The sequence below is a fragment of the Dryobates pubescens genome, chromosome 23 (genome assembly GCF_014839835.1).
Source record: "Dryobates pubescens isolate bDryPub1 chromosome 23, bDryPub1.pri, whole genome shotgun sequence".
NCBI lineage: Eukaryota > Metazoa > Chordata > Aves > Piciformes > Picidae > Dryobates > Dryobates pubescens.
This window is the reverse complement of record NC_071634.1, coordinates 12,438,507-12,451,581: the sequence shown is the minus strand read 5'-3', so window position 1 is coordinate 12,451,581 and position 13,075 is coordinate 12,438,507. Positions and strand designations below refer to the sequence as shown.

The 13,075-nt window shown below is 37.8% G+C and overlaps 1 protein-coding gene across 2 annotated transcripts in view; it reads left to right on the top strand.

Annotated features, from left to right (window-relative positions):
* RAB28 (RAB28, member RAS oncogene family) overlaps positions 1-13,075 on the top strand; it is a 55,841-nt gene that overhangs the window by 39,639 nt on the left and 3,127 nt on the right. For both annotated transcript variants that reach the window (XM_009904183.2, XM_054172278.1), the window contains exons 5-6: positions 4,203-4,306; positions 7,551-7,628. In XM_009904183.2, the coding sequence (XP_009902485.1) occupies positions 4,203-4,306; positions 7,551-7,628 (182 nt within the window). The remainder of the gene's footprint in view (positions 1-4,202; positions 4,307-7,550; positions 7,629-13,075) is intronic.

Sequence of the window (13,075 nt, the reverse complement as noted above, 5' to 3'; positions counted from 1 at the left end):
TCAAAGGGAGATTTTCATTTGCATCTGGTGGAAGTCATGTCTGAATTCCTGAAGTTCTTAATCTATTTTTATTGTGTCAGTATCTTTATGGGATACCTGTACATGCAAACATATATAGGTCTAGTAATTAGGGAGCAGCAATTTGTCTTGATACCTTAATTGAAATCACTCTTCATGCTAGACAAGATTAAAGGTGAATGTTGGTTTTATTCCAGAGAAACAAAAAGTTGGGCTCTTGACTAGTTAGAAACAGTTGCAGAACAGGAATATTAAGGGAATGGAGATAATTCTATAACCATTGTGTTTTCTGTCTTTTGGGGCTTTTTTGTAGTTGTTGCATGAGCTCTTTAAATGTGTTTCAGGTGTTAAAAGGAACAAACTGCAGCAGTCTGTGTTGTGGATGCTTTTTTTTTTTTAAGAAAGGGACTTTAAAATTACTCTGGGGGTTGCTAACCTTAACCCTTTTTCTTTCCTCATGAGGCCAGTCAGGGAAACAATGCTATGACCCATCTCTCACTCCCCCATTTTTTGTGCTGTCCCTCGGTTTCCCCTGCCTTTGGTTTCCTTTGGTTTAAGTATGTAATATAATGCAGGTATACCAAGTGGTTTCTCTGTAGTCAAGGAATTGGCAATGTATTATGGCATTTTGACTATTAACTGCTGCCCTTCCTTGCCTGCTGGTCCTGTTTTAAAGACCTTTAGAATTTCAGAAATGATAAATCAAATACTTACTGCATTCTGTAATATTTGCACAGCATAGGGGTGCTTTAGGTTCTCGTGATCAGAAAAGGCAATTTAGTAATGCAGATAGCTTGTATCCAATCTCTCAACACAACACCTCTCTGGAGGTCCCTTCCAACCTCTAACATTCTGTGATTCTGTAACACTTGTGTGCTGTAGAGATGCACTGTTTGCAGAGAGTTAAGTATCTCTTTAATTTTTTTCCAGACTAAAATAGCTGTGTCTCCTTTAGATATCCCATTGTGAACTTCTAGCCATCAATTTATATTCTACTTGGTAAAAAGGGAGCTATGAATTTTCCCCTGGGTTGTCTTCTTCCTCATTCCCTTTGAATGTGGAGGATGACTGTGCCGTCTGGCATATAAACTTCACCTTGGGCCTTTCTCTAAATGTTTGTTTGATGTGTGTCCAAATCTTGCAGATTCTCTAAGACCAGTGTTAGATGTGGCCTATCATAACCATTACCACAGTTAAAATGTCTTTCTTTTGCATCTTAATTTCAGTAATTCCTTTTTCTTGGCCCATGCAATGTTATTTAATCATTTAGTGTATTCTGCAAGATCATTTTCCTGGTTTGAAAAATCAAGCTGTATTTATGTATCTGATTCTCTTCTGAGCCAAAACTTATTTGTCTGTGCCTTTTAACTTTTCATGGCTTAAGTGCGTCCTAGTATCATCCTTCATCCCAAGATATCCCTGCTGTTAATTGGCTCATCATATGAACCCACACTGGCCAGCTGTTAGTTTTCTTTCTATGAAGTTTCTGCATTCCTTATAAACATCTTCTGTAGAAAATAATTTTCTTCTGCTCCAAATCCCTCCTTAAAAGTCTTTCTGCTGTGATGTCTAAATAAAAACTGGACAAGACTTATCTCCTGGTGTCCTAAGAATTCTGCCTGTCGAGCTGACCAGCATCAGATGTTCAAGGAAAAGGACTGGAGGGTAACTATTCAAACTATTCACTGGTTATTTTCTGATCTTCAGTAACTGTCTGTGATTGTGCCCTTAGCCTGTGGCAGTGCAAAGTAATTTGAGTTAGCGTAGTCATCTTTCATTGACTGCAAACTGCAACTTTCTGGAGTTAAATATTTATTAATGCTTGAAACCCTTTTCTTGTACTCAAACTGTGCCCTCTTTCACTGAGAGCTAATGTAACATGAATTGCCTCGCATTTACTGTGGGCTGGGAGCATGCACATGGACAGTTACATGGCAGTTATCTGGTGTAACAGTAACTGTACAGTTCACAGCTGACTGCCCAGAATTCAGAAGGCCCAAGGTGAAATGCTTGTAAGTGGGGAGAGGGACTGAGAATTACAGAAAACTCAGCATTATAACTTCACCTTGATTTCCACTTCTAGTCTTTTAGACCCTTAAGATCTTGTGTACTTTTAATTTCTCTGCAGTACTGAAGTATATACTCTGCTGGCCATATATCATTCTTGATGCTTCTTCAAATAGAAAATAGGAAGCATTTGAAAATATGATTTCCCAGTATGGCAGAGCCATTTTCTTCCTTAGCATGCCAACAAAATTTTAGTATGCTGTTGTGTGCTTCCACTCCCTGTGCTTTCCTTTGTGCTGAGGAGAGTTTGAGAGAAATCCTAACTTGTGAGCTTGATGTTATGGACTTAGATAAGCATGTTGTGGTATTTGAGAGGGATACAGTATAAATGCTCTCTATTTATTATATTTTATTGTAGTAATGTGTAGGCTTCTGGAGTTTGGCTGTAGTGGAAGAAATACATTGAATTAAAATTGGGGGGGGGGGGTAAGGTACCCTTAAGAGCTGCTCATGTTTATTTTCCCCCAAAGAGTAATCTCACCATTGTGTTTTCCAGGCTGCACTTAAAGCTAATATGTGAAAAGTAAAAATAATAATAATGATACATAATGTTATTTTGAAAAGTGTTTTCAGCAGAGACTCTCTTCTGGCAGTTATTTTTTAGAGACAATTAAAATAGCTGCTGTATGGAGTGCATGAGTTTTTACCAAAATTCTTAACTGAGTTTGGGGTTTATCTTAGTGAATGTATTTGTTCTTCTTTTGTGTGTGTGTGAGAGTGTGTAGCTACCCTATGTTTAGTGTTATGAAAACCTGCACTACAAACATTAGTGTTAATAGCTGAGTATTTTAGTCCTTCACAAATTAATGCCTGTGGTATAACTGAATGATTTTAGGCCTGTTCTTATAAACAAGGTCTTACTGATGTGCAAGGAACAGTAATATGTGGCAAAAAGTCCACGGTAACCAAGGTAAGCAGTGTAAATGGGGTGTAGGAATCTCCTGTTAGACTAAAAAAATCTCCAAGAGAAAATCTCCAGAGCCTGCAAATTAAAGACCTCCAATATCATTTTAAAATAAAGCCTTTTATGTAGCAGGAGAGCATTTTTTTTTCAGCTGATAATCAAATGACACTATTATGCAGGCTTACTAGATTTGCAAATTTACAAGTTTTTACAAGTCAGTTGGGTCCCTTCCTCAGGAAATCAGTTTAAAGTTTTTTTTTCCTGTATTGACTCAAAGAGCCTGGTTGTCCTTAAATCCTTCTGAATATATTTGCCTTACAATTTGACGGCATTGAGTCAACACCCTTATAGGAACTGTAATGCAATAAAAGGAGAAACTGTTCAATATAGTTTCCAGTTACCTTAGGATCAGATTGGGAGAAACTGGAATGTACACAATAAAACCTGCGCAAGGCTTGAGTGCCATGTTGTTTTGGAAGCAACCAGTGGTCTTCGACATAAAATAGCATTTGCAAGCTTTGCTCTGCTTCCAATGATTGTAAAGGGATGAAAATGAAAATGCCTGTGACTCTTGAAGTATGCGTTTTACTGGGTTTAATTTCTAAACCATGTCTTTATGGGAATTAAAAGCTTCGTGTATAAGTAACTAAGCATCAGTGTTTCCCCTCAGTTCCTTTTTTATTATACTGAGTGTTTTTGCTCTCCCATGTTCTGCAATAAAGTTCTGTGTAACTCATTTACATTTTGTGCTTAGGAAAAAAATGTGTAGCTTCAGATGTGCTTGGGGAAACTCCATTTTGTAAATAAAAAGTCTTTTAAGATTACTCTGGAATCTCCAACATGTATCGTGCTTGCAAACAGAATGTGCAAATATTTCTGGGCTTGTATGTAGTTAGCAGTAAAATTGCTGCAAGTTGGTTGTGTGTATCCAGAAATTTGACCTCTATTGCAATTAAGAACTTGTTGCATTTGATGACACGAGTTTAATTGTATTTTTAGTTTCAATCCCCTTTTAGTTTTGCCAATGAAATGAACCTGATGCAATGAGTTCTTTTTATTTTGGCAAGTGATGGTGCAAAGAAAGAAACTTGCATTTGCGTACACCTTTAAAGGAAGAGGTTACATCTGAGGTGTTTCCACTGAATAATTGCTAAGACAGGTAACTAAAAGGACTCCACTGCAGTAACTTTTCCTGTCTTCAACTTATTTGTAGTTGACTTGGAGCATATGCGCACAGTGAAAGTCGACAAGCACCAGCGATTCTGTCAGGAAAACAATTTCAGTAGCCATTTCGTCTCAGCCAAGACAGGAGATTCTGTAAGTAAGACAAGTAAAAGTCTTGTACAGGTCTTTTGTGTTTTATTTCTTTATTTTTTTAATGCACCAATGATTTTATGCTTCGTGTCTCAAACCATTGAGGACTCGGGCTGCTGTAGATCCTTTTTGCCTGCCTGGCTGCATGAAAACCAGATCTTTATATGAGTGGGTGGCTTTTTTATTAATTACAGTACTTACCTGATTTGCAGTCTGAGGTGTAGATTTTAGGTATTTGTCTCATCAGACGTGTCTGGAGAGCAAGTCTTATGAGGAACAGCTGAGGGAACTTAGATTGTTTAGTCTGGAGAGGAGGAGGTGAAGGTGAGACATTATTGCTCTCTACAACTCCCTGAAAGGAGGTTCTAGTGAGGTGGGGTTGGTCTCTCTGCCCTAGGATCAGATGATAGAGGGAGAGTAATGGCCTCAAGTTGTGCCAGGGAAGGTTTAGACTGGATATTAGGTTAAAATTCTTAATTGACAGCATTCAGGCATTGGGACAGGCTGCCCTGGGAAGTTGTGGAGTCCCCCTCTCTGGAGGTGTTCAAAAAATGTGTAGACGTGGCACTTCAGAACGGGGTTTAATGGCCATGGTGGTGATGGCATGATGGTTGGACTTGATTTTATTCCAACCAAAATAATTTTATGATTCTATGATTTTAGTATGGAAATGGTCTAGTTTGTGCATCAGCATGAGAAAAGACACCAGCTGGATCTCTGCTGTAGTTAAAAGTATTCCATTGTTCCAGATGGAGTCCCATCTATTGCCCATCCATATAGAAACTTTCACTGTTTGGTAATATCACAAGACCCTGTTACAGTGAAAGTTTTCAGTATGGGTCCTGAGCCATGGGAGACACTCCCTCTGCAGGCCCATTGAAATTTGAACATTCTGGTATTTGTAATGCTTTGCAGAGCACATTTTTGAACAGTCTTTTGACTCTGAACTAACTAGGTTATTTGTTTTAGTTGGAAGTGTATGGAAGAAAGAATTCTTTTTCAGTTGACTGTATCAGTCAAATTAAGTCACATTGTATTGTTTTGCTTGATTTCTGTCATATGCCTCATGACTTTGTCATTCCCATGAAATAATCCTGTATCTGTCTCCTTCAGGTTACTTCTGACAGCATTATTTATTTTTATGTTATTGAATGGTACCACCACGTTCAATTATCTGGAAGTATAATTCTGTAACACAAATGGAATCATTTGTTGTTTTTTTAACATCTTTGATGAAACTTCTGCACTGGACTGCCTAATTTCATAGGATAATAGTTTTTCTGTGAAGTCTAACAATATTGCTGTTACAAATGCAGTGAGTCATGATTCTGCTTATAGTTTGTGTGAAATCTTTGGCACTGTTTTTGTTTGTTTAAAGTGTAAAAATGTAGGGGGTTTATGCACGAAGAAAAACCTTGTAACCCTTCACTCAGTGAAATGTGGGTCTGATAAAAAGTATTCCACAACCTTTTTGTGGGAGTAGGTAATAGCAACAGCTCTTTTTATAAGGTTTATATATGTATATAACATTACAAATTATGAAGGAATCTTCATTAGGCCTTTTTAATTGAGTCATGAATTGCAGCAGCATCCTGCTATATATAATAATGGCATTTTTTGGACTTAGTGCTCAAAATCAAAAGTAAACCTGAAAATATCTAGAAAGCATTAACCATGTATCTGTTTAAGTATCTGCTAACATAAGAAGCTATGAGTGTAGTTTACAATACTGAATTTTTTAGTTTCAATATGGAATTGAATTAACTTTCACTGTTATCACACAGCTTTCAAAATCTTCATTTATTTGGGTAGTAGTGCAGGAAAGACAGTGTTTACCCTAGGCAGTGATTTAAGAAGAGGCCATCCATTGCTACTGTGCATATAGGCTTAGTCTCTTAAATATTCAGTTAAGATAAAGGATTTGTTTTGTTTACCTCTGATATTTCCAACAGGCTTATTTGCAAAAGATAATTTTATGTATGTAGATAAGCCCAGAAGTCTCCTTAGGGGAGCAAAAAAGATGCATGAAAAGTAGAGCAAACTGTCTTACTGGCCATCAGATTGTGTAACAAAAACATTGAAGTTGTGCATGCTGTTTTGTGCACAAAGCATCCTCATGGCAGGTGAGGACATTTCAGAACCTGGTGTGGGTTAAAGTAGGTCTCTGGAAAAGGTAAGCATCTTCAAGATTTCCTTTCTTGCTGTGTGGATGCTAATTGAATAGACCAGTAATAGACCAAAGAGTCCAGAGGACAGAGATTATTTTGGAAGCTACCACATTTTGTAGATTGTGGCAATAATTTGCTACTGGGTTTGATCTCAGATGTAAGAAGAGATTCTGTACATTGAATTTTCATTGAAAATGGCTAAAAACACTTACACAGGCCTAACCTTTTGAGGGGGGCAGCTGCAGGCTGAAAAGCAATGTTTGTTGGTAGTTTAGATTGTGAGCCTAGTCAAATAACTATGTAGACATAGTGTAGTGTGACAATAGTGTTCGGCAGCAGTGCAAGCTCCCCTTTAACTTCTGTTCTTTAATATCAGTTAAAATGCAGCTGCCTCAACAGTAAGATTGGCAAACTGGATTTAGATGAAGTAAAGGAGTAGTTTAAGGTAGCATTGCTACCCAGTGTTGTCTGTTACACCATGTCCAAAGTCTTAACTGCCAGGCTGCTGCATGCCACACAACATCTCGCTTGTTTCCTAGGCCCTTCTGTTCAGTGTAACACCCATACTGTTTTGTAAGACTCTTCAGGACAAAAGTGTCATTGGTTTTGTATAGCTAATGATTTTTTAGGCATGTGCAGTAGAGATTTTGGTGATCTTGATGCGCAGTTCTGCTGGTCTTAATTTCAGAAACCTGCATCTCTATTGCACAATACACTGGCAACATATTTTGGTGCTAAACGCCAGTGAATACCCTTATTCATATTTTATAGCACTGAGAGTAGTATTTGAGAGGTGGGCTGTGTAAAAGGCTGTTTAAACTTGGGTCTCTGGAGGCAGAGTAGAAGTGTTGCTTGACAGTGCAGCATACTGTTCATTCCTTGTACCATTGTTGAGTTATATTTTCCAATTTTTAAACAAAATGGACTGTACCAGATGAGGTTATTTTCAGCTCTCTTCATACAGGTCATAATTTTGTATATCTCATTGTTTACAGTTCAAGGATGGTTTGATGTATTTGAAAGAACCTCGAGGATGTCTGTTTTTAATCATTTAAGTGATATTTAATTTTTTTCCATAGGTCTTCCTGTGTTTTCAGAGAATTGCTGCTGACATACTTGGCATCAAATTAAACAAAGCAGAACTGGAACAATCACAGGTGATTTTCCACAACTACATGCTCACTCTTAGTATTTTATCTAGTACTAAAAAAAAAAAAGTCATTGTGCATTAATAACTTCTTTAAAGCAAGCTGAATCTGTTGCTCTGAAAACACTTTCACAACAGCTTTTTCTGAACTGTAACAATTCCTTATTTATCCATCATGATTAGCTTTCTGAAACAAGAAAAGGTATATCCAAAAAATTAAGGAAAAACTTCAGTTGGAGAGTCCTTTGCTGAAGCCTGCAGCGGGCTGTAGTGTCCTCCCTAGTCTAGTCATGAGGTCTGTGGTGACAGGTTGGACTCGATGATCTTTGAGGTCTCTTCCAACCTTAGTGATACTGAATACTGAAAACCACTACTTAAAATTGGTTTAGGAATTAAAACCTTTTTATATATGTGCATATGCAGGTACCATGGAAGGTAGTCCTATATATACATGTACTGTACATTGATGTCAAGATGCAGTTTTTATGACAATTGTTCTTAATTCTTTAAGTGTTTAAAACAATTTCACTTTGGAACACTGTGTAAGTGAACAGTGTCTATTTAGAACAACTGTAAGTGATAGAAGGCATAAGCTTCTGTGAGTGGAAAGGTTCTAAATTGATCTTCATTGCACTCATACAGGAATAAATACTATTTGTCACTCAAAGTCAGGAATTAACTACATTAAAGCCTATGTTTAATTAATCTGAGATTTTAGTCTTCATCATGGGCTTGTTTAATACAGGACTCAGCAGTCAATATCTGCCTCAGGGGCTTTGTGAGGTCACTATTTCCCATTTCATTCTGAGGAGCAAATGAGAAATGAATCCTGCTCTAGTTTGATATACCCATTCTCTGCAGCAGGCAGACCTGAGGAATCATGTGTTTGGGTAGCTATTACACTTCTCTGGCATCTGCAGTTATTTTTCTCAATAGACCAGTCCCAAATAATCTGAGTAAGTTTCTGCCCTTGCATTTTGTTTCATTGATTACATTTGGTTACCTTGGGGTTTTTATGCTGTTTCCTCTGCAGTAAGAAAGGGCTGAGAGAGGGGAAAATGTTTCCCAGCAATAGGTGGGAAGGTTTGTCAAGAAGTTTGCCCAAGTTCTCTTATGCAGATTAGCAGTGAATTAGGCATGTGAATGTAGCAATTTCACTGTGAACACATGGCAAAACCCTGCTGTATGTCCTGCTCTAAGGCGGACCAGAGCTTTGTTGCAGTTCATGCAATTCAGTAGTTGCTGCATGCAAAATGACTCTGGGAACATTGTTTTAGGGCCTTATGAATTAATTGGGAAGAGATGTTTTCACTATTTTAAAATCTTTGCACTGTAACTATATAATTAAAATGTGAGTCCTTGCTTGACTGTGTCTACCAGAGCTGGAAGTCACTTACTTTTTATCATCTGAAGTTAAGAGATTAAAAATGTGTTAATTGTTCAAATAAGCAAGCAAGAGTTTTTCTAATAGAACCCTTTTTCCTTTACCACCTCCTTCTTCCTAGTTCCTGCTTCTACAAATATTTTTCCTGCCAGTAAGGCTGTGTGCAGGAGTTTAAACCAAGAAGTTTTTATACAAACCCAGTTTCAGTAACCTCAAAAACAAAGCTTATACTACCAAGGTAACCCTTACTACAAAATCACAGAATCACCAAGGTTGGAAGAGACCTCAAAGAAATCATTAAGTCCAACCTGTCCACAGACCTCATGACTAAATGATGTCTGAGCTTACAATACACTCAATTTTAAACTTACTTACTGAACAAAGAGCTGTTCTAGTGGTGTAATATCCTGGAACTGCTACTGACTACCAACACTAAGTACCACAAAATGGGTCAACAGTTTTATAAAGGAAAAGAAAAGAAGGCAAACCATTTTTTGCCCCCTACAGCTTGGTCTCCTTCTTTTTGAAATACACAATAAATATGCAATTTCTGAAAGTGTTTTGCCACAGTAGTGTTTACAGGCTGTGTTGAAGTGGTTAACTAGGAAACTGTATTGCAAACAGTGAAATGGTAAAACATACTTATAGTGCATACCTGACAAGCAAAGCTGAGGAGCTTCAAATAGCTGCAACTTCTAGGTAGAGAAATACTGGGTGTGTGTCTCTTCAGTGATTTTTTACTGCTAAGACACCATTCATCTATTGTTCTGAGCTCTATGATTACATTTATATAAATAATTCAGCTCCTAAAGAGTTCTTTATTATTCTTTTTTGCTTGTTTAGCTAGCAGTGGAACATCAGTCTTAAGACCTTTCCGTGGTGCTGTGTTCTAGTAACATGAGTGTAAGCTTGTAGATAGGCATGGAAATACTAATGATAAATAAGGATATACACAAAATGGTAGCATTCTTAAAAAAAAGTGTCTATTTTTTAGGTGTTTTTAAAGTATGAACCTTGATACACCCCTGACTCAAAACCCAGATTGATACCAGCTTTAGGTTTCCTTCTACCTTAGTATTATAATTACAGAATTAATGTAGAGGATTACAGAATTAGTTACAGAATTAATTTTCTCCTACCTTAGTATTGTATTAATGCTGTTGAGCAGGGCAATGGAATATTTAATGTGTGGATCAGTGATATTAGGCAAATTGCAGTAGCAGTAGTCTAAAAATAGTTAATATGCATAAATTACTCACTCTGTCCCACACATTATTGTTAGTGTGAATCTAAGCTGTAAGGATTGAAAAAAGAAAGGTTAAAAAACCCTCAAACATCTGAAAAGCCAAGAACAACAATACCAAACCCAACAAAAACATCCCCCCAAGCCAACCAACCAAAACCCAACCAAACAAAAAACCAACAAAAGAAGAAATGAAACCAGTAACTGGGGTTCAACAGGAAGGAAACTTCATTGCACCAGTCAGGTATAGCAGGAGTTACACAGGTGCTACACTGTGCATGTAGCCCAAGAGTGAGAGCTGGAGAGCAGCTGTCTGACTTTGCACAGCTCCCCTAATGGAGCACCATTTCAGCCTACTCCAAACAAGCAACAGTTCTTTGTTACCAGTAAAATGTTTGCTTCCTTTGAGAGAGCTGTTTTGAGTGGGTTGGAGGAATTGCCCCAATTTAAGGCAGTGTGAAACTGAAGGGGATTCTATTGGAGTTTCTGTCTGTTAGCTGGATCTTAAGGTTCAGTGTAGTATGGAACCAAATACCCTGGTCACCTCTTCAGACAGAGGAGAAAAAGCCTCTGCATAAAACTGGAGAAGGAAAACTTCAACCTTCATATCCTCAGGGGGATGAATAGAAGGACATTTCTTGAGGCAAGTTTATTAGTCTGCAGTGGAAAAGCCTAAGTGAAGTAGTGTGTAGATGCTGTTTCCCAAAAGCATGGAGCTGCTCTCTTGGCTGGAAAGAGGTGGTGTTAGATGATGTTGCCATTACTAGGTTTCTGGTTTACCACAGACCTTTTTTATGTCAGATACAAGTCCCTTAGTATGGTGGTAGTGTTTTGGGTTTTTTTAATTTCCATCTGCAAAATGGGCACAGGCTTCCTTAAATTACAGAACAGTTAGGTGAATGTGCTCCTTAACATTTTTAAGGCTTTTAATGCTCCAGCTATTGGACTGTAAGAGTAGATAAATAAATAGGTGGATGCTAGATAGATGCCATAAAGAAACAAAAGCAATGCAGTAGTGCGACTCATCCTTAAATCAGTAACTGTGCAAGCATTGACTTGGATTTAAACTTTAAAACACTTGGTGCACATTAGTAAAAACTACAATTTACATGCTGGACTAGAGCTTTGAATTTCCCAGAGTTTGTGGAACATGTGATTTCCTCATGAGAAAGTTGTTACTTGAATAGGTTTGTCAGAGAACATCAGATGTCCTCAAAGTGGTAACTAAGTATATAAGGTGAAATACTGAGTTTGTGTAAAATGCCACCAGTGCAATGCTGTATGTGGTCTATGTTTTATTATGTATATCTTCATTATTACTGATTGTTTAATTTTGAGAATACTGTTTAAAAAGTGGCACTTTTTTGGTTCTGTGCCTGAAGATCAGATTTCTTATGTTTAAAATCAATTGTAATTATCACACTCACTAGAAGGAGCTTAGAAAGGACTCACAGATGGTTGGAAATAAGTAATAGGAATCCCAAAACCAGTATTTGATTTTGTATGAATGGGCTTTTGAGCTTTGATGTCTGGCAGAACTGCAGAAGTTCTAGTGAAAAGTAGATGGGGTTCTTGGTCCCTTTCAAGTGAACAGCACAACTGCTGTTAATTGACTGCAAGAACAAGCCTTAGAAACGGAGTTATTTATCATGTATTATTATAGAAAACAGCTACAGCAATTTAAGATATTAATGCAACCCAAGTTACTGCCCTTTTGCTGGAATTTATCACTCCCACAGCAGAATCAGAAAATGGAAGGTGATCATGTGCCTTGGCCACATCAGGGTGAAGTTGAGCAGCTTAGCTTAAACTGCTGCTGAAAGTTGTTTTTAAGCGAAGCTGCCAGACTTTGTGCTGAAGCGGACGAGGTGCAAGTACACGTTACATTCCACCAGCTCTCCTTTGGCAGCCCTGATCTCCAGCAGAGGAGTAGGACAGACATTTGGGGGTGGTAAGTTTTCAAACTGTCTCAGCTAGAGCTACTAAACCTTGTCTGTTAACATGCTGAGATGACTGTTAATCAAACCTTCATTTGAACAAAGCTGTGGTGAAACAAAGCACTAGATTGCTCTTTTATAACATCTTTATGCGTGACTGCAAAGGAAAGCATGTTTTTGGAGTGGACCAGTTCCAAAGTAAGAAAACAGCAGATTCTGACTTCTTTTCAGTCCTCCAAATATTCTGCCTTTTAAATCGCAAGGGTCTGATGAAATTTGAGGAAATAGCTCCTTTACTAATCAAATGTTTTTCTTTCTATATTTTTCACTTTCAACTGTAGTGTAAAAACTGCATGGGGTACAGCTTTGTTCCTTGGCACTGGCAAGAGCTAGCATTTTTGTAAGTGATGTGTAGTTTTCTCTTCAACTAAATGCCAGTTCAGCAAACCAGGGGGTGTGTGCCAGCTTTGTACAATAAAATGTTTGGCAGATCAGTCAGATCTGGAATTCAGAGCACCTGTGCCAAGAAAGGTTGTTTCTCGTTATTGACAGTGGTTTGAACCGTGGCAATGACATGCCATAGGAACTGCTGCAAAGAAGGCGAAGTTTTTCACTGGAGTTAAAAGAAATGTTGCAGTGGTATTGTTTTATTCTTATTTAGATGAAATACCTTTAGAAAATCCAAGTCATTTATGATAGTCAGTTTCTTGCTAAGCATGGGTCACTAAACCTGCCTGTGTTTACATGATGGGATTTAGACCAATGTTTTGAGGAACAATTAATTGCCTCCTGATTGCAAGACTTTCTTTTTTTCCCCTCAGCTCTAGTCAAAAGATTGGTATGAAGGAACTAGGTCCTGTGAGGTCAGATAACACTGTTTAATGCTGAAACTC